General features: G+C 50.3%; 8 protein-coding genes across 8 annotated transcripts; 5 read left to right on the top strand and 3 right to left on the bottom strand.

The window, feature by feature from the left end:
• The first annotated feature begins 344 nt into the window (after positions 1 to 344).
• On the top strand, positions 345 to 3,932 carry PV10_01875 (elongation factor 2). Its single transcript, XM_016366123.1, has 6 exons — positions 345 to 639; positions 690 to 756; positions 819 to 897; positions 951 to 1,065; positions 1,116 to 3,360; positions 3,426 to 3,932. The coding sequence occupies exons 1-6, from the start codon at positions 625 to 627 to the stop codon at positions 3,434 to 3,436; spliced, it is 2,532 nt and encodes an 843-aa protein (XP_016229772.1). The 5' UTR covers positions 345 to 624; the 3' UTR covers positions 3,437 to 3,932.
• Positions 3,933 to 4,269: 337 nt separating this feature from the next.
• On the bottom strand, positions 4,270 to 6,421 carry PV10_01874 (uncharacterized protein; the record flags this gene model as incomplete). Its single annotated transcript, XM_016366122.1, has 5 exons — positions 4,270 to 5,302; positions 5,354 to 5,437; positions 5,486 to 5,611; positions 5,659 to 5,801; positions 5,846 to 6,421. 5 exons carry the CDS (start codon positions 6,419 to 6,421, stop codon positions 4,270 to 4,272), a joined length of 1,962 nt encoding a protein of 653 aa, XP_016229771.1.
• A 2,922-nt stretch (positions 6,422 to 9,343) lies between these two features.
• Positions 9,344 to 10,486, top strand: PV10_01873 (uncharacterized protein). The gene is made up of 4 exons (XM_016366121.1): positions 9,344 to 9,383; positions 9,439 to 9,577; positions 9,634 to 9,897; positions 9,979 to 10,486. The coding sequence occupies exons 2-4, from the start codon at positions 9,452 to 9,454 to the stop codon at positions 10,033 to 10,035; spliced, it is 447 nt and encodes a 148-aa protein (XP_016229770.1). The 5' UTR covers positions 9,344 to 9,383; positions 9,439 to 9,451; the 3' UTR covers positions 10,036 to 10,486.
• A 616-nt stretch (positions 10,487 to 11,102) lies between these two features.
• PV10_01872 (nascent polypeptide-associated complex subunit alpha) lies at positions 11,103 to 12,375 on the top strand. Its single transcript, XM_016366120.1, has 4 exons — positions 11,103 to 11,175; positions 11,316 to 11,593; positions 11,700 to 11,758; positions 11,814 to 12,375. The coding sequence occupies exons 2-4, from the start codon at positions 11,351 to 11,353 to the stop codon at positions 12,136 to 12,138; spliced, it is 627 nt and encodes a 208-aa protein (XP_016229769.1). The 5' UTR covers positions 11,103 to 11,175; positions 11,316 to 11,350; the 3' UTR covers positions 12,139 to 12,375.
• A 229-nt stretch (positions 12,376 to 12,604) lies between these two features.
• PV10_01871 (uncharacterized protein) lies at positions 12,605 to 13,442 on the top strand. The gene is made up of 3 exons (XM_016366119.1): positions 12,605 to 12,678; positions 12,781 to 13,263; positions 13,329 to 13,442. Exons 1-3 carry the CDS (start codon positions 12,667 to 12,669, stop codon positions 13,356 to 13,358), a joined length of 525 nt encoding a protein of 174 aa, XP_016229768.1. The 5' UTR covers positions 12,605 to 12,666; the 3' UTR covers positions 13,359 to 13,442.
• A 347-nt stretch (positions 13,443 to 13,789) lies between these two features.
• Positions 13,790 to 15,586, bottom strand: PV10_01870 (uncharacterized protein; the record flags this gene model as incomplete). Its single annotated transcript, XM_016366118.1, has 1 exon — positions 13,790 to 15,586. The coding sequence occupies one exon, from the start codon at positions 15,584 to 15,586 to the stop codon at positions 13,790 to 13,792; it is 1,797 nt and encodes a 598-aa protein (XP_016229767.1).
• A 1,514-nt stretch (positions 15,587 to 17,100) lies between these two features.
• On the top strand, positions 17,101 to 18,532 carry PV10_01869 (uncharacterized protein; the record flags this gene model as incomplete). The annotated part of the gene is made up of 5 exons (XM_016366117.1): positions 17,101 to 17,260; positions 17,316 to 17,436; positions 17,494 to 18,231; positions 18,284 to 18,415; positions 18,472 to 18,532. The coding sequence occupies 5 exons, from the start codon at positions 17,101 to 17,103 to the stop codon at positions 18,530 to 18,532; spliced, it is 1,212 nt and encodes a 403-aa protein (XP_016229766.1).
• Positions 18,533 to 18,733: 201 nt separating this feature from the next.
• On the bottom strand, positions 18,734 to 19,428 carry PV10_01868 (uncharacterized protein). Its single transcript, XM_016366116.1, has 2 exons — positions 19,153 to 19,428; positions 18,734 to 19,102 (listed from the first exon to the last, which is right to left on the bottom strand). Exons 1-2 carry the CDS (start codon positions 19,171 to 19,173, stop codon positions 18,911 to 18,913), a joined length of 213 nt encoding a protein of 70 aa, XP_016229765.1. The 5' UTR covers positions 19,174 to 19,428; the 3' UTR covers positions 18,734 to 18,910.
• Positions 19,429 to 19,759: the final 331 nt, after the last annotated feature.

Below are 19,759 nucleotides of genomic sequence, written 5' to 3'. Positions count from 1 at the left end.
GTCGTGGGCATTTAGAAAGTCACTAAACTTAAGCGGGTTCACGTGGAACATGTACTGGACATACCAATGATACCCAACAAGTTTACAGAATGCCAATATCGCCACCTATTTACAATGTTACGACTGTACAAGTACTGTATCCGTACCAATGCTCCCTCCTAGTCTCCACTTATAGGTCCCCACCCCTCACCAGCACCTACCAATTACTTCCATCATAGCACCCAAACCACCCAACAACCCACCACTCACCTTCATCTCTCTCGGGCAGCAACCTTGGAAAGTCAATTGTCTCTCACAAGTCCAGTGCCAAGCCGTCGTCCTGGTGCACTAAGCCCCTCCCACTACTTGGTTACCAGTGCGAGAGAAATATCTGCAATCCCACTGAGACCTCACCTTTTCGAGTCTCATCTGTGATCGGTTCTTGCGATCTTGAACCTTTTAAAATCCCCCTTCATCCCGGTCCTTGTACCCCTACCCTCACCTCATCGGCGCTTCTCCCTCCAGGCGTCTCTTTTTTTTTAGCAGATCGAGAAAGCCCTCGATACTGCTTCATTCTCCCACACACCGCTCGCAGAGAGCCCCTCCAGCCACTCCCAGGCCAATCCCTCAACCACCACCGCAAACATGGTCAATTTCACAGTATGTCATTGCTCGCTGCCGTACCAAGCAAAAGCTAATCATGTCTTCAGGTCGACGAGATCCGGGCGTTGATGGATCGTCCCGCCAACATTCGAAACATGTCCGTCATTGCCCATGGTAGGTGGAATTCCTCGTTGTCTTCACAATCAAGCTCGATCCCAAGCTAATCTCATTCCCAGTCGACCACGGTAAATCAACCTTGACCGATTCCCTCGTCCAGCGTGCTGGTATCATCTCCGCCGCCAAAGCTGGTGAAGCGTACGTCTTTCCTCTGCCCCTCATTGAGGCAACCGCAGTTGACAAATCAATAGCCGATTCACCGATACACGAAAGGACGAACAAGAGCGAGGCATCACTATCAAGTCCACTGCCATCTCCCTGTATGCCCACCTTCCAGACCCAGATGATCTCAAAGATATCCCCCAGGTAGGCTCCTCGACCCATACATATCTCCTCCTGCGCTAACGCTCTCACAGAAAGTCGAGGGTAACGAATTCTTGATCAACTTGATTGACTCTCCCGGCCACGTCGACTTCTCCTCCGAAGTCACCGCTGCCCTGCGAGTTACCGATGGTGCCTTGGTCGTCGTCGACACCATTGAAGGTGTCTGTGTCCAGACTGAGACCGTCCTCCGACAAGCCTTGGGTGAGCGTATCAAACCTGTCGTCATCATCAACAAGGTCGATCGTGCTCTGCTCGAACTTCAAGTCGAGAAGGAAGATCTGTATCAGTCATTCCTCCGAACCATCGAATCAGTCAATGTCATCATCTCGACCTACTTCGATAAGGCTCTTGGTGATGTCCAAGTCTGGCCCGAGAAGGGCACCGTTGCTTTCGGCTCTGGTCTCCACGGCTGGGCCTTCACCATCAGACAATTTGCCATCAGATACGCCAAGAAGTTCGGTGTCGACAAGTCCAAGATGATGGAACGTCTGTGGGGAGACAACTTTTTCAACCCAAAGACCAAGAAGTGGACCAAGACCGCTGATTTTGAAGGAAAGACTCTTGAGCGTGCCTTCAACCAGTTCATTCTTGATCCCATCTTCAAGATCTTCGATGCCTTCATCAAGGGCAAAGTCGATGACCTTATCACCCTCGCCGGCAAACTCGACATCAAGATCACTGCCGAGGAGAAGGAACTCCCCGGAAAGGGTCTCCTCAAGGTCGCCATGCGCAAATTTTTGCCCGCGGCCGATGCCCTTTTGGAGATGATGGTTATCCACCTGCCATCCCCAGTTACTGCACAGAAGTACCGTGCTGAGACTTTGTACGAAGGTCCTTCTGACGATGCTGCCTGCATTGCCATCCGGGACTGCGACCCCAAGGCTGATCTCATGCTCTACGTCTCAAAGATGGTGCCGACATCGGACAAGGGTCGTTTCTACGCCTTTGGTCGTGTCTTTGCCGGTACCGTTCGCTCCGGCTTGAAAGTGCGCATCCAGGGCCCCAACTATGTTCCTGGCAAGAAAGATGATCTCTTCATTAAGGCCATCCAGAGAACCGTCCTCATGATGGGTCGTACTGTTGAGCCCATTGATGACATGCCCGCTGGCAACATCATCGGCCTTGTTGGTATTGATCAGTTCTTGCTCAAGTCCGGTACTCTCACCACTTCCGAGACCGCTCACAACCTCAAGGTCATGAAGTTCTCCGTCTCTCCTGTCGTCCAGCGTTCCGTCGAGGTCAAGAACGCCAATGACCTGCCCAAGCTTGTCGAAGGTCTCAAGCGATTGTCCAAGTCGGACCCCTGTGTCTTGACCTTCATCTCCGAGTCCGGTGAGCACGTCGTCGCCGGTGCCGGTGAGTTGCATCTGGAGATTTGCTTGAAGGATTTGGAAGAAGACCACGCTGGTGTTCCTCTCAAGATCGGTGACCCTGTTGTCCCATACAGAGAAACCGTCAACGCCCAATCCAGCATGACCGCTCTATCCAAGTCTCCTAACAAGCACAATCGTCTCTACGTCATTGCTGAGCCCCTTTCCGAGGAGGTCTCCAAGGAGATTGAGGCTGGCAAAATCAACCCTCGCGACGACTTCAAGCTTCGTGCGCGTATTCTTGCTGATGAACACGGCTGGGATGTGACCGATGCTCGAAAGATCTGGGGCTTCGGTCCTGACACCACCGGCCCCAACTTGCTCGTCGATCAAACCAAGGCCGTCCAATACCTCAACGAAATCAAGGACTCGTTTGTCTCTGGCTTCCAGTGGGCCACACGTGAAGGACCTATTGCCGAAGAGCCCATGCGATCAATCCGATTCAACGTCATGGATGTCACCCTCCACGCCGATGCCATCCATCGTGGCGGTGGTCAGATTATCCCAACTGCTCGACGAGTGCTCTATGCCGCTACCCTTTTGGCAGACCCTGGTCTCCAGGAGCCTGTCTTCTTGGTCGAAATTCAAGTTCCCGAGCAAGCCATGGGAGGTATCTACGGTGTCCTCACCCGCAGAAGAGGCCACGTCTTCTCCGAGGAGCAGCGCATTGGTACCCCTCTGTTCACCGTCCGTGCCTACCTCCCTGTCTCCGAGTCATTCGGCTTCAACGCAGATCTCCGCGCCGCCACCGGTGGCCAGGCCTTCCCCCAGATGGTGTTCGACCACTGGCAGCTCCTGCCCGGCGGTTCCCCTCTTAACGCAACCACCCTCCCCGGTCAAGCCGTCGAGAAGATGCGTACCAGAAAGGGCATCAAGCCTCAAGTGCCAGGATACGAGAACTATTATGGTATGCGTCTTTGCCCACCCCGCCCCCTCTTCTCATCGCGCAGTGCTAACAAGTATGATGAACAGACAAGTTGTAAACCAATCGCTCGAATGCTGAATAGAACGGCCATGACTTTACGAGTTGCATCCGCACATACATGTTTCTGGAACGTGCAACGATAGCTCCGACCCCTCGAGAAAAGTGAACAGCGAAGAAAAACGTCGTGGATCGAAAATCAGGTTCAAAGCTGGTCAAGGGGAGCATATAGCACTGCGAACCCTCGCGTATCTCTGCGTGTTAGCAGTCAGTGTTTGTAATCCTTTGGCTGGCTTCAACTACCCAGGATTGTGTTTAGATGGTTCATTCCTCCCTGCCTCTCACGTGATTGGAGCGCAATAGTAGACTCGCAAAAAGAAGCAAAAAAAATAAAGAATCTCGTGTTTCCAGACCACAGTGCCATTTGACCATCCAGCAAGTAACCCTTTGCTCGGTTTAGTTTTGAGCTGGGTACGGAATCTGTAGATAAGCAAACAGGATGAGAAGAAGATTGGGCCCCGAGGCGGTGCTGAAAAGAATATAAATTCAAATCTTGCAACCTTCGCTCTGACTATCCCCCCAACGAAGACAGCCACACGTATAAAGCACACTGATATTTCTGAAATCACCGACAGCGACCTTCAAGGGCGTCAACAACGATATGTGTACAGCATGATAATACTCCTCGGTGTGCTTTAGTCCACGGTTTACCCAGGCACGCAAACGCAAATGGTCGAGGTGTCACTCCGGACAACATCTTGCCAGGTATCAAGCATCGACATTGCAGGCCACGTTCACGTCCGAGCAATCCGTAAACCGAGCTTTAATTCAGATGCGTGAAGTTATTCCTCCTTTTCGGCCACTGCTGGCATCACTCTCTGTTGCACGGTTTTCCTAGTTTCCAGCGGAGGGTTTGACCAAGGGATTGTCGGTGGGAGCGGCTCGGCGACGCAAGCTTAGCTTTGGGAGCATCGAGTAGCATGCGCGCAGTGATGCTTCAAACTGTGCTCGAAATCCCTCGTTCTGCTGTTGTGCAAAACCTTCTTTGACGAACTTTGCCCAGGTGTTGGTCAGCACAAGCTCCTTGATACTGAGTTCGGCTCTGTCAAATACATTAGGGCCGAAGGAGTCCGGGATAGCAATATTAGAAGGCAGCCTCTCGCCAAAGTTGGTCATGTTGAGTTCTTGAAGTTGGCGTACGGGATCTACAATAGGCGTAATGTCGTCTTTTACACCATCGCCAACGACTGTAGATACGATTGACAACTGATCCTTCCCAGTCTGGCTCTCGGGATCCTCTGAAATTGTTGAAGACCAGAACATTTCGAAAGGAGTTGCTGCGTTGGAGGCTGGCTCAGCACAGACGAGTGCTGCATATTGTTCAAAAGTGCCTTCAAGATCCCTCAATTGGGCTGAAGATATATTGATAGGAAAGTCGGAGTACTTGAGACTGACAAACGAGGCGTAGATTCCGACAGCTTGCTTGAACTGCTGCCGGAGCAAAGTCTGATCATGCGACTCGGTCAACTCGTGTTTGCGACTCTTATTCTTCGATGGATTTGAGTTCCAGTTGGCTTTCCACTTCCGGACATGAACTAGGAAGCTGATGTTCTCCCCCGAGAAATCTCGTAGGGCAGAAAACATTAGAAGGGGCTTGGGGTTGAGTTGAAGAGTCCTCTCTAATGTACTCATGGTGTACATTTCACCGTGACGACCGCTTGCTGTACTTGCGGCGCTTTTGGTGGAGAATCGGGACTGAGTACTTGTTTTTTGAGAAGCTGAGAGTATAGATCCTTCCAGCTTCTGCCTCTGCTCCCACTGAGCGATGATTTCACGAGTTTCTGCTTCCAATCGGCGGTGTCTGAAAATCTGGAAGAAGGGAACAAAGATGACACACGACTGCATTAGCACGATCGAAGCAGAAAACCTGCAGCTTGTCAGAATTGTGTTTGATCCAAATACGGACCATCAAGCTCACCAGAGTGGCGGACCGAAGAACTTGTTGACGCCATTCATGCCAGGAACATACAATGCAATGAGCCACATGGGTGATGCAGGCAACCTGTTTGCTGTCAGAGTGGTATGGCGACACGCAGTGATGGCGTCTCACCCAGAAATGATGCAAACCATAGTTTGTGCTCGCCATCCATGAACATCGTCAACACGGCGAACCCTCCAGAGAAGGACAGGGGCATATATCCACGACCAAAATAGCTGCCAGACGATTGATGGCCACCTGAAAACACGTCAGGCACTTGAGACATGAAAAAGGGGTATTCATACCATTCCCATCCCCGTCGGCAAGCTAGCCGTGCCGCCTCATCGCCACCGGAAACGGCATCGTCAAGGCGAAGCTCTGTGCCTGGGACGCCGAACGAGGGGTGGAACTTCTTAGACACCAAGAACACGACCAGAGAAACGACCACCTTGACATGTTAGTGACGTATAATGACGATGGTGAATGACTGACTTGGACCAACATGCCTATTCCTATCCATGTCATTGTGTTTCTTGTCGCATTGGCTGCCTTGAGTCGAGCCCACCACTTTCGCCAAGTAGGCATTCGATGGCCCAAAGGTGCCGTTGCATGGACGACGACATCTCCTTGCGCATACTTGCTTTGAGCCGCAGCGATAGAAAGCAGCTGGCAATTTGTTGCCTGGAAAAGAGCTATACCCAATGGAAGATAGATGCTCATGATCCAATACTCAGCTGGACATGGGAAATAGCCATTGAGAAGGTAGGCAATCATGCAGAGAACCCAGTATACATGTAGAGTAGCCACAGCGCTGACACAGAGAGGAATGTTTCGCATCCGAAGGTAGGGAAGATGACGATTCCTGATGAGGAGGATGGTAGCAGGAAGCAGCAGACAGGTCCACGCCACTACTATGCCCACATAGGTCATGCCAAGTCCATCAGTGTTGTATCTGAGAGCCATATCGTAGCCTTGAGCGTATGCAAAGCTTTGAAGTTGAACGCTTTGGTCGCCGTTATCAACAGCCCGAGGTCGAGCTCCTCGACTGTGAGTAAAAGGGGGATCCATCCGGGCCAGCGGGTGAAAGGTTCTTTGCGACGTCAACGAAGGGTGATTTGGAATGAGAGAGGAAGGGTGGTTCCTCGATAGGATGAAGAAAGCAAAAGAAAAGGGAGAAGGGTTTGTGAAATGAGTGGTCAAGTCGGACAAGCACGTGCTTGCTCTAGTGATTTTTTGCCTTGTGCAGCAGTCAATGCGCAGTCAGAAAAAGATGATGGGAGTCAGAGGGCCAGTAGTTGTCGAGGCCCAAGGCAGATGTGAGGCAAGATGAAATGGGTGGTTGCACCAATCCGGGAAGGTCATGAAAACTTGCAGGTAGTCGGATTTGCCGTGGAGGAAACGTAACGTCGTCAGGAATAAAAGATAAAGAGAACGCAAAGATGAGCGAAACACGCGCAGCGTGGGCAAGGAAAGGACGAAGTCCTATCTCGTGAGAAGCATGGAAGGAGCAAGGGAAGCAGCAGGCAAGCGCGGAAGGAAGGGCGGGGAGGAGGGCAAATCGGGGAGGAGGGCAAATGAAGGAAGGTGCTGCCACATCAAGGCACTTAACTCTTCTGTGGTATCCAACAAGGCAACGCAGCCCTTCCAACACAAACCGTGGCTTCTTTCATGTCGGTAGAGGTCATTGCAAAGACGACGCCATTGCAACGGGGAGTGTGCGATCTGAACCAGATGCCGTGTCTACCCCCGCTTGGGAGGAGTTTTATGTAGTGTTTTAAGGGCCAGGACGTTCGCCTTCAGCCGTTCTGCCTGCAACTTGTCGCTTGTGTTCCGGGCGCAGATTCCACATGGGTAATTGCTGCCAGAAGTGGAAGAGTGCCGTGGAGAAGACGAATTGAGGGGCACGCCATGATCGTAGGACAAGTATGCAAACCGGAAGTCATGTCCTTGGTGTGATGTGAACATTCCCACGGTCGATGAGACTTGGGACGCAAACTGTCGGTTCAGTTTCAAGATCCATGTCAGCCTCTTCCATTCTACTCCATTAGAATCTTCTTCACCCAGGATGTTGTAATGAAATGACACTGCCCCGCAGGGAACTCGTAATCTTGCGTGCTCTTGTCATCTGGAGATCACAGATCGTGACTGGGTTCTAACGGAGGACGAGGGTATCGACTTCACGCGTTTGTAAAAAGTTAGGCAGCTTTCGAATCGAAGGCTGGGGAAGACCCACTCAGCCGCTGCCCACTCACTTGCTTCCAAACGAATGTCTACCAGTTCATCCTGCCTTTTGTACCACCACTATTTTCGACATAGATCTGTCTGACAAGACTGACGCTTGGTTGCGCAGCAGCGCCCGTCGTCATACTCAGCATGTTACGCCAATCTGAGAAGCAGCACATCGACCTGCCAATGACACAAGTCCGTCAAGCAATGTTTTCCTACAGTACATAGTCTTATGTTGTCAATGATCTCCACAACCTGCGCCATTAGTCCCGACTTGCAAGGGGTGGTCGAGTCTCATGTTCGTCTCACAAATATAAAAGTCCCGCCTAGCGTTGTCACGTGTGCACCCTTGCAGGTTCGCAAGGCTCTTGATCTAAGTACATGCAGTAAGCTCAGGGACCGGGCACCATGTCGAGATCAGAGGATCGTCTGCTAATGTTCGCTTTATTAAAGAAGACAAGGATTGTATCTCGTCGTGGTATCAGTTTCCCGAGCCAACACGGCTGTTTATATTTCCGAAGTGCCACAGCACTATCGAGTCTACACTTGGTCTCTGACCCATTGGAAGCTCGAGCCCTGAGCTCCTAGAATCCCTAGACGAGGCATGTAGCTGTCTATATTCTCACGGATAACGTTTCTTTTGGGATCCGGCAGCCATCGTCCATCCTTCTTGGATTAACATCCAGTCACATGCTTCGGGTCTAGATTGCACGCCATGATCTTATGAAGATTTATGTCGCCGGCAGGTGCGTGAGATCATACAACCCTGCCAGGGTCTTGGCCAACTTCGAAAGGCAAACACAATGGCCATCATACAAGCTAGGCATCGCCAGCATCTCACCGGCTGCGGCCTTCAGGTAGTGAAGGGCAAGAAGAGGCCACATTGGCATCTTACCTGTAGACAAGGTTAGCAACCCGCAATGACAAAAGGTTGATAATGCTTGTGCAGTGAAGGTCTTCGGAATTCCTCAGAGATCTTGGTGATAAGGGTACGATCATGTCAATATTGATCATTTACTATCTAGGCAGATGGTTGTGTAATCATCGGTTGGGGAAAAAAACAAGAGTTGGGCTGCCATACCTTTACGATCAATCATCACGTGTTGAATAGTGCAACATTCATGGTCTACCTTTGTGGTTGAGGTTTAGCAGATCCTGGTACTGTATCGGTCAGCAAAAGATTCTAGCCGAGGACGTTTTTGACAGCTCGTTTGATGATTGTCTTGTTCAGAATATGTAAGAAATGAATATCATTTCTCTGGAGCTGTTAAGAGACCCCGGCGAGGGTCTCCAGAACCAGATTCAATCGCAAATTATCACATCATTGGTGTAGGAAGGATGCTTGATGGGTGATTGAATTGCTTACCTGGTTGTCACCTCACAGGAAACCCAGCCATGAACCCCGTGTTTTCTCGGGATGCCCACCTGGTCGAACCATTATGTGAGCCATTCGATTCCTTAATCGACGCTTAGAACAGCAGCCATCGAACAAATCCTCGGAAAGATCAATACGTGGTCTTGGACAAGTATCTCATTTAAGTTTGAAGCCTGTGAAAAGCCATCTTGCTGGTGCGATGCAAAACAAACAGACGTGGAAAGAAGACTAGCGGACAAAGTAAGTGTCTGCAGTCTGAGGGCTTGGCAAAAATCTTTCGGAAAAGGTAAAATTCCGAGGCCAAAGTTCAACATCTTGGCGTTGTGGGCTTGGCGTCGCACATCAAGTTGCCCGACATCCAACGAGTCTGGCTAACACTTCGGACTGTCCAGACGGCGACAAACGACAATTTTATCCCACACACTTTTCGTACGCTCCTCTTCTCTGGTCAGCTACTTTCACAATTACTGATCCTTGTGCGCAGTTTATTCGGCAAAATGTCTTCCGTCGATATTAAGCCGGCCGGTTGGAAGTTGGTGGAGGTCGGAAGGGTGGTGACCCTGAGATCAGGACCGTTCGAGGGCAAGCTTGCAACTATTGTCGAAATTATCGACCCTGGCAGAGTACGCTCACCCTCTCATTCCGCAAGAAGAAGAACGCTCGCTCACATATTCGACAGATCTTGGTCGATGGTCCTTCATCGAAAGAAGGCGCAGTTGTACCCCGACAGGCTGTGCCTACCAGCACCGTCTCCCTCACACCCTGGGTCATCCCCAACCTACCGAAAGCTGCCGGTACGGGTCCGGTGAAGAAGCTTTGGGAGAAGCACGAGGTGGACAAGAAATGGGCCGAGTCAAGCTGGGCGAAGAAGCGACAGCAACAAGACCGCCGGAAGAACCTGACAGATTTCGAGCGATTCAAGGTGCTGAGGTTGAAGAAGCAGGTGAGCCACAACCCCCCCAAAATCAGTATACGTCAAGACGAGCGATTTGCAGGACATTATGACTGACATGGTAACGCTTAGGCGCGATTCGAGGTTTTGAAGGCACAGGCGAAGGTGCGAGCTGCGGCAAAGGCATAGCTGCAAGCATGATACAGGCGTCAAGTCAAATTTCTCCCACCGTGTCTTCTTGGGAGCAGTGCGCAGTCACACTGTACCGAGGAGCATGATCTCCCGATCAACAGTCACAACCACATCCTGACTACTTTCTCTCGCGGTCTTCGGTAGCAACTACATCGGCGTGCTATTCGAGCGAGCTGTCCTTTGCAGAAACATGATACAATAAATTCATGAAATTGCAGACTTATGGGTTATCAATTGGAAGCTTTTGGTTGGTGATTTTGCGCGACGCCTATGTCGACCTGATTATGTATGAGGTGAATTCTCGCCAATCCCGCAAGTGCAAAAATTACTCCCGGTGCGAAACAAAGATGTCATCGAGCTCTACTTTCCGGAGTACTGATCAGACCCCATGTCGACCGAGATTTATTGATTCACGACCAATATGCAGAAAAATTGGCCCTTCCATGTGCACAAGCACTTACGTTCCATGTTCGGATCGCATTTATTCTTCTGCTGGCATACTCCTTGCAATGCAACTCTGAATTTACCCACTTCCCACAGCGCCCTCGCGTCGTCTCCATGCTGTCACTTGTCAAAGCCAGAGGTTGGATCCAAGTTGCAGGAATATGTTTATCCTGAACGCTGTCTATTCAAAGTTTCGACCGTAATGTAGGCCTGCAGAGAACCCCTAGAATGTGACAGTAACTGGTGGTCGGCGCTGCAGACTCACCATCACGGGATACATGGAATTGCAGGCTGGAAAGAACGAGCACGACCGAGTGGACGGTACTACATCAGGGTAATTCTATGAAGTTGTAACGGGCCGGAAATGATGACTCTTACATGGTTGTGCAGACTGGTTGATTCCATTATACGGTGGCCCCAGCATTGGAATTCCTCCACCTCAGTGACTGTGTGTTTTTTCTAAAAAAGAGGGATGATGCCTTGTATCCCCAGATAATAATCACATCACGTGAGTTAGTCACGTGGGACACAATCTCCACGCGTTCGTAGAGGGGCCAAAGGACGAAGCTGCATCTTCGGGCGCCAAGCGATGAGTATTGTGTAGAGCAGCGGCAGGTGCACAAGACCAGTCGATTCATCATTGAAACCTTCAAAATTGGTTTACACATCCAACGAGCAAGACAGATCGATTCAGTAAGTTTTCCAAAAGCTTTGATGTTCTGGGTCATCAATTGAACCCTCCAAATGAGAGATCGACGAGGAGTCCATCTCACCGGCGCCCAACCCGGTCAAGCACTCGATTATATTGCTCCAATTCTAACCAGGTTTCGCAGTAGTTCCCATTTCCACGCCATATCATACCTCCACCATGTCGAGTTCAAGAATAGAAGAACTCCCCGACGACGAGCCCACCAAGCAGGCAGCAGCAGACGACGTCTCTAGCTCATCTGACTCCGAACCCGAGGCTGGTGAGGGGGAAGCCAATATTCCTGCTGGATCTGCAGTGGCTGTTCATAGCCGAAATGAGAAGAAGGCAAGAAAGGCTATTGGAAAACTGGGCTTGAAGCATGTCCCTGGTATTACCAGAGTCACTCTGAGAAGACCAAAAGGAGTAAGTCGACCTACACGACAAAACCTGGCTCTACCACCATGCGCGCAAATAACACATTACTGCTGGACCGGGTTCATGCGAACAATCGTTGACTGAGTCGTTGCAGATCCTCTTCGTCATCTCAAACCCGGATGTCTACCGCTCCCCAACCAGCAACACATGGATGTAAGTGCAGACATTGGAGGTAGTCAGGAATCTGGAATTGACCCAATTCTTACAGCATCTTTGGCGAGGCCAAGATTGAAGATCTGAATTCGCAGTCGCAAGCCGCTGCCGCCCAACAACTCGCTGCGGCCGAAGCTGCCAACGCTGATCATTCTGGCCACGACCACGAAGGACACGACCACGGCAAGGGCAAGGCAGTCGAAGAGAAGAAGGTCGAGGAGGACGATGACGATGATGAAGAGGTGGACGATGAAGGCCTTGAGGCAAAAGACATCGACCTGGTCATGACTCAGGCTTCTGTATCTCGCAAGAAAGCCGTAAAGGCGCTGAAGGAGAACGGAAACGACATAGTGAACTCGATCATGGCATTGAGTGTATGATCGGCAGCACACAGCAATTTGGGTCTCCACCAGACTACAGAAACAGTGTGTTTAGCATCCACCCTGAGCCTTCGGTCAGATGGCCAGGTCTAAGGATCATGTCTCAAAAAGGAGCTAGGCTCCGTACCACCACTTGGGCTCTATCTAGATCAGCCAAAAATGAGAATATACCTCGACAAAACATTGCATACATATCAGAGAAATTTCTCAGCCTAGTGGGCTCATCTAGCTGCCGCGGAAGGGTCTCGCAGAATGGACGTTCAAGGTCTATATGTGTAGGTACCTATCGTATATGGTCACCAGTCGGCCTTCTTCCATTCAGTGAAAAAATGTAAAAGCGGCAACGGGAGTATCTTGAAACAATGCCTGGCGGCTTGGCGCACTCAGACTCCTGGGCCGATCACGTGATATTGACGCTAGTCTGAATTCCGCCGAGCAAGGGACTTCCACCTACTGCTAGTGAAGAGAGCAAAGGAAAGCTCAACGACACTTACGGTTCACGACCATTATCGATCCAACACTGCCAAAATGGCTGCTCCGGTAGGTCTTGAAGCTTCTCCGCCCTTCTGTCGAGCTACCTGATGGGTTCGATGACATATTGCACGCTCGATGTTTTCATAGTGTACAACTAACAGGTTGCAGTCTCGCGCAGTATCGAAGCTCGACTGGAGCAAGGTCGGCACCCAGCTGGGTCTCCGTGGCAGCACAGCGAGTGCGCTTGCCAACTTCAAGAAGCGAAACGACGATGCCCGCCGCCGCGTACAAGTGCTGTCCGAACAGCCCACGACCGTCGACTTTAGCCACTACCGATCCGTGCTGAAAAACACCGCCGTCATCGACGAGATTGAACAATACTTCAAGACATTCCAGCCCAAGACCTACGACGTCAGCAAGCAGATCAAGGCCATTGAGAGCTTTGAGCAGGTCGCCATCAAGAACGCAGAGGAGACCAAGAGCAAGGTTGAGGTCGAGTTGAAGAGCTTGGAGAAGGCCCTGGCCGACATCGAAGGCGCCCGACCCTGGGATCAGACCACCGTTGACGAGCTTGCCAAAGCCGAACCCGAAATCGATGAATACACTGCCAAATTGGTCAAGAACGGCAAATGGATGCCTCCTGGTTACCTGGTAAGAGAACCCCGTCCATTCTCGGTCTCGCTTCAAGGCCCTTTACTAAGCATTCTGCCCTATAGGAGCGTTTCCCCAATCTCTCTGTTCTATAAAATGGATAGGTCAAGGCTGTCGAATCATTGGGGACGCGCATTCATGTATAGTGAACTAGACCAATTCAGATCTTATTGATACTGCTTTTGTGAACTTTTCAGCCCGTCCGATGATTGTGGGTTGACTGACCCAGTGGAAGAGGAATTGCCCTCGCGTACTTCCTATTTTCTCCGATTACATTTGCCTTGCTCCCCTTGCAAAACGATGTGTTATGTGCCAACACGGTTTCTACTACCATGCCAGAAGAAGAGTGCATGAACCTTTGCCCCTTGAGAACCGTTTAATTTGACAAAGTGGAAAAGTGATTGATTATTTATGCTAGGTTCTGTGCGTACCCCAGTAGGTATTCCAAGTGAATGAATACATTGCATTGAAATGACATTTGGCGCGAAAAGGCAGCCAGTCGGGCCTTCCTTCATACATTCCGTGACTACAAGCCCGAGTCAGACTGTCCAAAGATTGCCGTTTGCGTGTACGTGTTCCAATCGGTGCATTGTTTCTCAAAGTCAGAGCCGATGCCCAAGGAAGTGATCTTGTCCGGCTCCTCCAAAAATTGTGCTCCGAGACCCAAGCCCACATGCCACGCAACGTGGCAATGCATCAGCCAGGCTCCAGGATTGTCGGTGATGAAGGCAAGCACAAGGTATCCTGATGCGGGTAGCATGGCCACGTCTCGGCGCGGAGGATTTTTGTATTGCAGGGTCTGTGAGTTGTTGTAGATACCTGTTCCTGTACCTAACACGTAAAAATCGTGGCCGTGGAGATGGATTGGATGGGCGACAGGTGGTGCGATGGTTGGTACGGCTTGAATGACCCAGTACGACCAGGTGTTTGCCTCCGGCAAGGCAATAAGGTTCATGTCGGGTGGGAAGGTGTGATTGCTTTCGAGCACGCTCTGCAAGGTAGGCTTGTGCCACGGGACGACAATGGCGGTGAAGTTCAGATTCCACTGGAACAGGGTCTGGCCACCAGCATCCTGGAGGATGGCAAAGCCTACGTCGAGACGCGAACGAGCTGGAATGGTATAATTGTCGGGTACATTGAGTTTGACGTATGGTACGATCTTGTCGTTGGCGTCTGTGCAGTCGTTACTAGCTGGAGCATTGGACATGGCAGCGGTGGGAGGCTTGGTGGAGTTAGCGCCTTCGTAAGTGAAGATAGCCAAGGCATTCTTGTTCAGATTGCTACTGCAACCCGTTTGAGGGACTACATGTAGCCAGTAGCTATCGACAGCTTGATTGGCGTTGATGATCACGTCATAGCGTTGGCCAACTCCAATGAATAACCAAGGGGTCTGATATGGTACAATAGGTGTGAAGTCGGCACTGATGACAGTAAAATTGTGACCGTCGAGACCAACCTTGAAGTTGTCATTGGTGGATGTGTTCATGAGACGAAGACGATATTTTTTGCCCTTTGTTAGGGTGTTTCGATGATATTTGCCCAACGTGCCATTGATGTTGACATTGGTGCCATTTATCAATAAGGTGTCGCCCGTCGCACCACGGGGTATGAGACCAGCCTTGAGCAAAGGCGCCAGTTCAAACGCTGGGCGGTAGTACCAGTCGGTGATGGGATAAGCACCAAGATCAATGTCATAGTTGGATGTGGCAGGCCCATCTATGATCATGGTGCCGACAACTCCATCAGAGTACTGGTCGGAGTAATGGCTGTGATACCACGTCGACCCAAATTGAGTGCACAGGAAAGTATATGTCCGAGATTTGCCTGGGGCAAGAGGGCATTCAGTGACACCGTTGGTGCCATCCATGTCATTTGTCAAGTACTGACGGATGCCATGCCAGTGGAAGCTGGTGCCATTAGTTGTCAAGCCATTCTTGACTGTGATCTGCAAGGTGTCACCCCAGCTAGCCCGAATCGTTGGGCCCGGGTATTGGCCGTTGACAGCATAGACGACTCGAGAGACCCCATCGAGCGCCATGGTGACATTCTGGACCTCGAGATGGTACTTGACAACTTTGCCAGTTCTAGGCCACGTGCTGTCATAGTTGGTGGCGATACTGAAGCCATCACCCCAACATTGGCGAGTGAATGGCCCGTTGGTGCATTGTGCGTCAGGTCTCCGCGTTGTAGTAGCTGAAGACGAGGAGGAAGGAGTTCCCTGCCGCCGAACTAGCCCGTTGACTATCTGGTCGTGTTCGTTTGGAGCAATGAATGCTGCAAGAAGTCGATTGAAGAACAAAAGGAATACAAGTAAACAGAACATGGCGAGAGATTTCGGACAGCACTGGACAATAAATCAAACGAGTGAAGTAAGAAGAGGAAAAGTGATGTTCAAGCAAGTGACAGAGTTGGGCATGACATCAACAGCATCGTGCTCTTTTAATTGTGACTCGCTGCGAGGAGGGCTGTGGACTAGGATGAAGCAGCATGGTTGCGCCGAGCCACGTTTGTCTTGGACCCTTCCAAATGCGTGGACATTGTCCCTGAAGGTATGAATATTCCAGTTGACTCACCGGTAGAACGGTATTGTTGTGCAGAGGCAGGGGTCGGGGTCTTGATTCAAGGGATGAGATCGTGGGCGGTCCAGTTGAGGATCTTTCTAGCAATCTCCGTATCGCATGGCTCATTCCGAAACGAACTACCTATAGATTGAGTCCCAGTTAATTGGCCGAGAAGCATATGTAAGGAGAAGAAGGCGTTGACCATGATACTTTCCGCCATTGTTGTTTGATGGGTGGTGGTGCTGGAGGAGGTGGTGGTTATTGTTGTTGTTGTGAACAGAAGATGAGGTGTTTAATCACGTGTCGCCAAGTCACTAGTACGCGCTTCTCTTGATGTGGAACTGGAAGCCATTGTCATACTTTGGTTCAAGAGCCCTTTATACAAGCATAAGGTACCTATCTATGTACTTCCTACGAACCGACTTCAGTATTCTTGTTTTGCAGATCGCAGGCTTCGAAGTACAAGTCTCGATCCATAGGTCAGCAAAATTGTGAAAGCTTGCCAGACACATGTGTAATTGGTGGGTCCTTTCGACCATTTTTCTCAGTCATCCACCAACATTTCCTAGAAAGCATCAAGTTGCTTCCCTTCCAATCGATTTTCTATCTTGTGAAGAAAAGCCACATGCAATGCGACTCCCATTATGTTGGGGGCTGAGAGATCAGACAGCCAAGCATCAGCAACTACGACGTCTTGGTTATACAGGTAGGCCTGAGATCCATATCAAGATTCCACTAGCGGTGAGTTGAAATGAACCATGCTTATGCGGATGCTGCCATCAACTCCATACACCACTGCTGCTAATTTTAGTGTCTCATCCGTTCACAAGGAGTTTGTTTGGGATATCGGACTAGCGGAGATACTCGCACGTGATTGCGGACACTCCTTACATGCTATGGACCAACTCCGCCTCACGACTTTCTGGACCCCTGAATATGCTCCTTGCGTGCTTCGAATCAGTGACAATTGGCAACTGGGCGGCAGTTACACAAAATGCGCCACAAGCGATGCCCAGAATCACGGGTGAATTGCACGGGTATGTTTTCAATGCAACCCCCTGAATCTATGTATTTGAGACAACAAAGAATGTTCCCATCCTGGTCGACATTATCCACGGTTGCGTGGCTTACATGCTATGCTTTGAATGTCTCACTCGGCTTTGGAGCGATCTTTTCCGATCGGTGAAGCAAGGAAACACAACATGGAGTCTAGTTATAATGAGACACACCGGGCTTTGACGCCTTTTGTTCGCCATCCCTCTCGACGGTTTTGATCATGCGTTGGCTTACTTATTCTTCTACCGCTCTGTTGGTATATGCTGCCAAAGTAGCAGCTGACTGTCAGTCATGGGGCTATGACTTCGTACATGAGGGGGGACCATACTGTATCAACACGACTGACACGGACTTTTTCTCCTTTGGCACAATCTTTGAAGGTGAGCAAATGTCGATCACGGCTCACTCCCACCTATTATGCTGATATCGAAGCAGGTTGTACGCCTACAGATATCCAGGACTCGGTGACCCCAATCTTGATTGCCCCCAATAGCGACGAATACTTCTGTTCGGATGTTGCGACCAATCCAGATGGAGTTAATATTGTCTCAACTTGGTAAGATGCAATTATCCCATCATTCACTTTAAGCCTTGGTCATGACGACGACAATAGTAATGTGCCCGGCGATGAGCTGCGAAAATCTTCCATGTGGTCAGGAAATTGGATTGTGATTATCGAGGGTTTGACATTTGCATGGATGAGGTCTTTGGATATCATTGCTGGCCCGCCCGCAACAGTCACCAATACTGCTACTGTTACTTTCTCCGTGACGCAGACGCCTTCGACAACGGTAACAACGACATTCACCACCGGCTTTACAACGACCTTGACTCCGGCGACAGTGACAGTCCCATCGACAACGTCCACCCGGACCATCACAGTGCGGCCAACGCAGGTCACAGTCACTGTGACGACGACGTCTACACGGACTCGAACGGACAAGATATACTCCAAAACGGCAACGACAACCACTGTAACGACATCGTGCCGACCGCAACTTCCGAAAAGAGACCCCACCTGCACTCTGCGTCCCACAAAGGCGTCCCTTGCAGCTGCCACGGTCATTGAAACTGCGCTCGCACGTGTCCGACGTATCGACAAAACCATTTTTGGGTCTCGCAGATTCCATGGAATTTCGCCTCGTCGAGTCGATGGTGGCTTGGCTAAGCGAGCTCAAGGGCCCGGTAGTGCTACATTCACCGGGTTACAGGAATTCAGACGGCTAACGGGTCCAGATCAATGCACCACCACCGTCTTAGATACCGAAACAGTGGTTACGTCGATGGTGACATACACGGCGCCAACAAGCACGGAGCTGGTGAGCGAAACAACATCAACAACAGTAACCATGTGAGCAGGCTAGCTTCCTGGTCTTGTTTCAAAATGCTGATCTATTCAACAGTACACCCCCTCCAGTTACGGCATATTCAGGAAAGGCAAAGGTAACAACGACCGTTACTGCAAGTACTCCAACTCGGACAAGAGTTGTTCGAGTCTACACAACGTCATGGACAACCACGACAATCTGGGCAACGTAAGCTTCTCCTGAAGGACCTAGACGAGTGTACCTATTGACTAAATCCTTACTAGAATCACTTCGACCATCACAACTCATTCACCTGGTGTTGTGTGTGCTACTTCGCGGGCTTGATATATCTATGCGGTTATGGGGATACGGAACTTGAGGGATCTCAAGTAATGGTTAAAATTTCAATTTCACAGTAATACTTTTGGGTTGCTTGGGAACATGCATACACATGGCCATGCCAGCAGTAAAAAACGGAATACTGAGCAACTGCATTTGGATTATCAAGAACATGCATCAACAAAAGCAAGTAATAAATCGATAACAGAAGATTCTATGGTTCTCAACATCGTTCATCGTTTACTATACAAAGCGCTGGGCGGCGAGGGTATCGTACTAACTAAAAGGAAAAGCGCTGTTGATCTGTGGGTGTGTATCGTCGAGGCCCCCTCCCTCGCATGCCTCCTGGTCTGCTTCAAACTGCCATGTGTCTGTGTCTCAACGTCATATACGACTCCTAGTCGTGGTGCGGTGTGATCGAGTGCCTCGTGAGCGTCCAGTGCGTCCGCAAGTGAGGCACGAGATGATGATGTTAAAGAAGGAGACAATGCCGTTGACAATGGCTGTGATGATAGCTCCGATGCCACTGACGATGGACATCAGGACATTGCCGACGGTGCGGCAGAGTGATTGTATCTAGAACCATGTCAGTAAAGATCTTGATCGAATTGTCAAGGAGAACGTACACAGGAAACAACGGCACCCATGGTGATTTGGTGATTATGATGTGCTAAGGTGGTGAGTCAAGATATTATGTATTGTTCTGAGGTTGAGTTTCAATCGGTGTGTTTTCGTGGATACAAAGCAAGAAGAGAAGATGGAGGAGATCAGTGGTCTTTTTATCTTGTCACCATGTCACCCCATTGTCATCCAAATAGTGGGAAGGAGGTGACGGGCTGGCTCTTTCTTCCGCCTATGATGGGCGAGGTTGGAAACGTGCATCATAAACTACATCACTCTTTTACTTCCCCATGGTTGGCTACTCCCGTATCGAGGTAGATTGGCTCATCCAATGTTGTCTGGGTAATCCTTCGATCTCACGATCTCCCATACTTATGACGTACGAGAGCGTCCAAGTCTGACATGGCCGGAAAGCCTTGTCCGTCCATGATTGGTCGCGATCCATAAAACATTGCCTCGTGGTCGGGCCAGCAAGACGAGTTGTGGCGTAACAGGAATGGATGGAGCAATTCCCGTTGCACTAGTCTGGTGGAATGAACTCGATTCAGACATGTCTACAGGGTCTTGCGGTGACGGGTGACCAGTCACAGAAGATGCTAGAATTGGGTCTCG

Source organism: Exophiala mesophila (genome assembly GCF_000836275.1).
Source record: "Exophiala mesophila strain CBS 40295 unplaced genomic scaffold supercont1.1, whole genome shotgun sequence".
Classification (NCBI taxonomy): Eukaryota; Fungi; Ascomycota; class Eurotiomycetes; order Chaetothyriales; family Herpotrichiellaceae; genus Exophiala; species Exophiala mesophila.
This window is presented reverse-complemented; position numbering and strand designations above follow the sequence as displayed.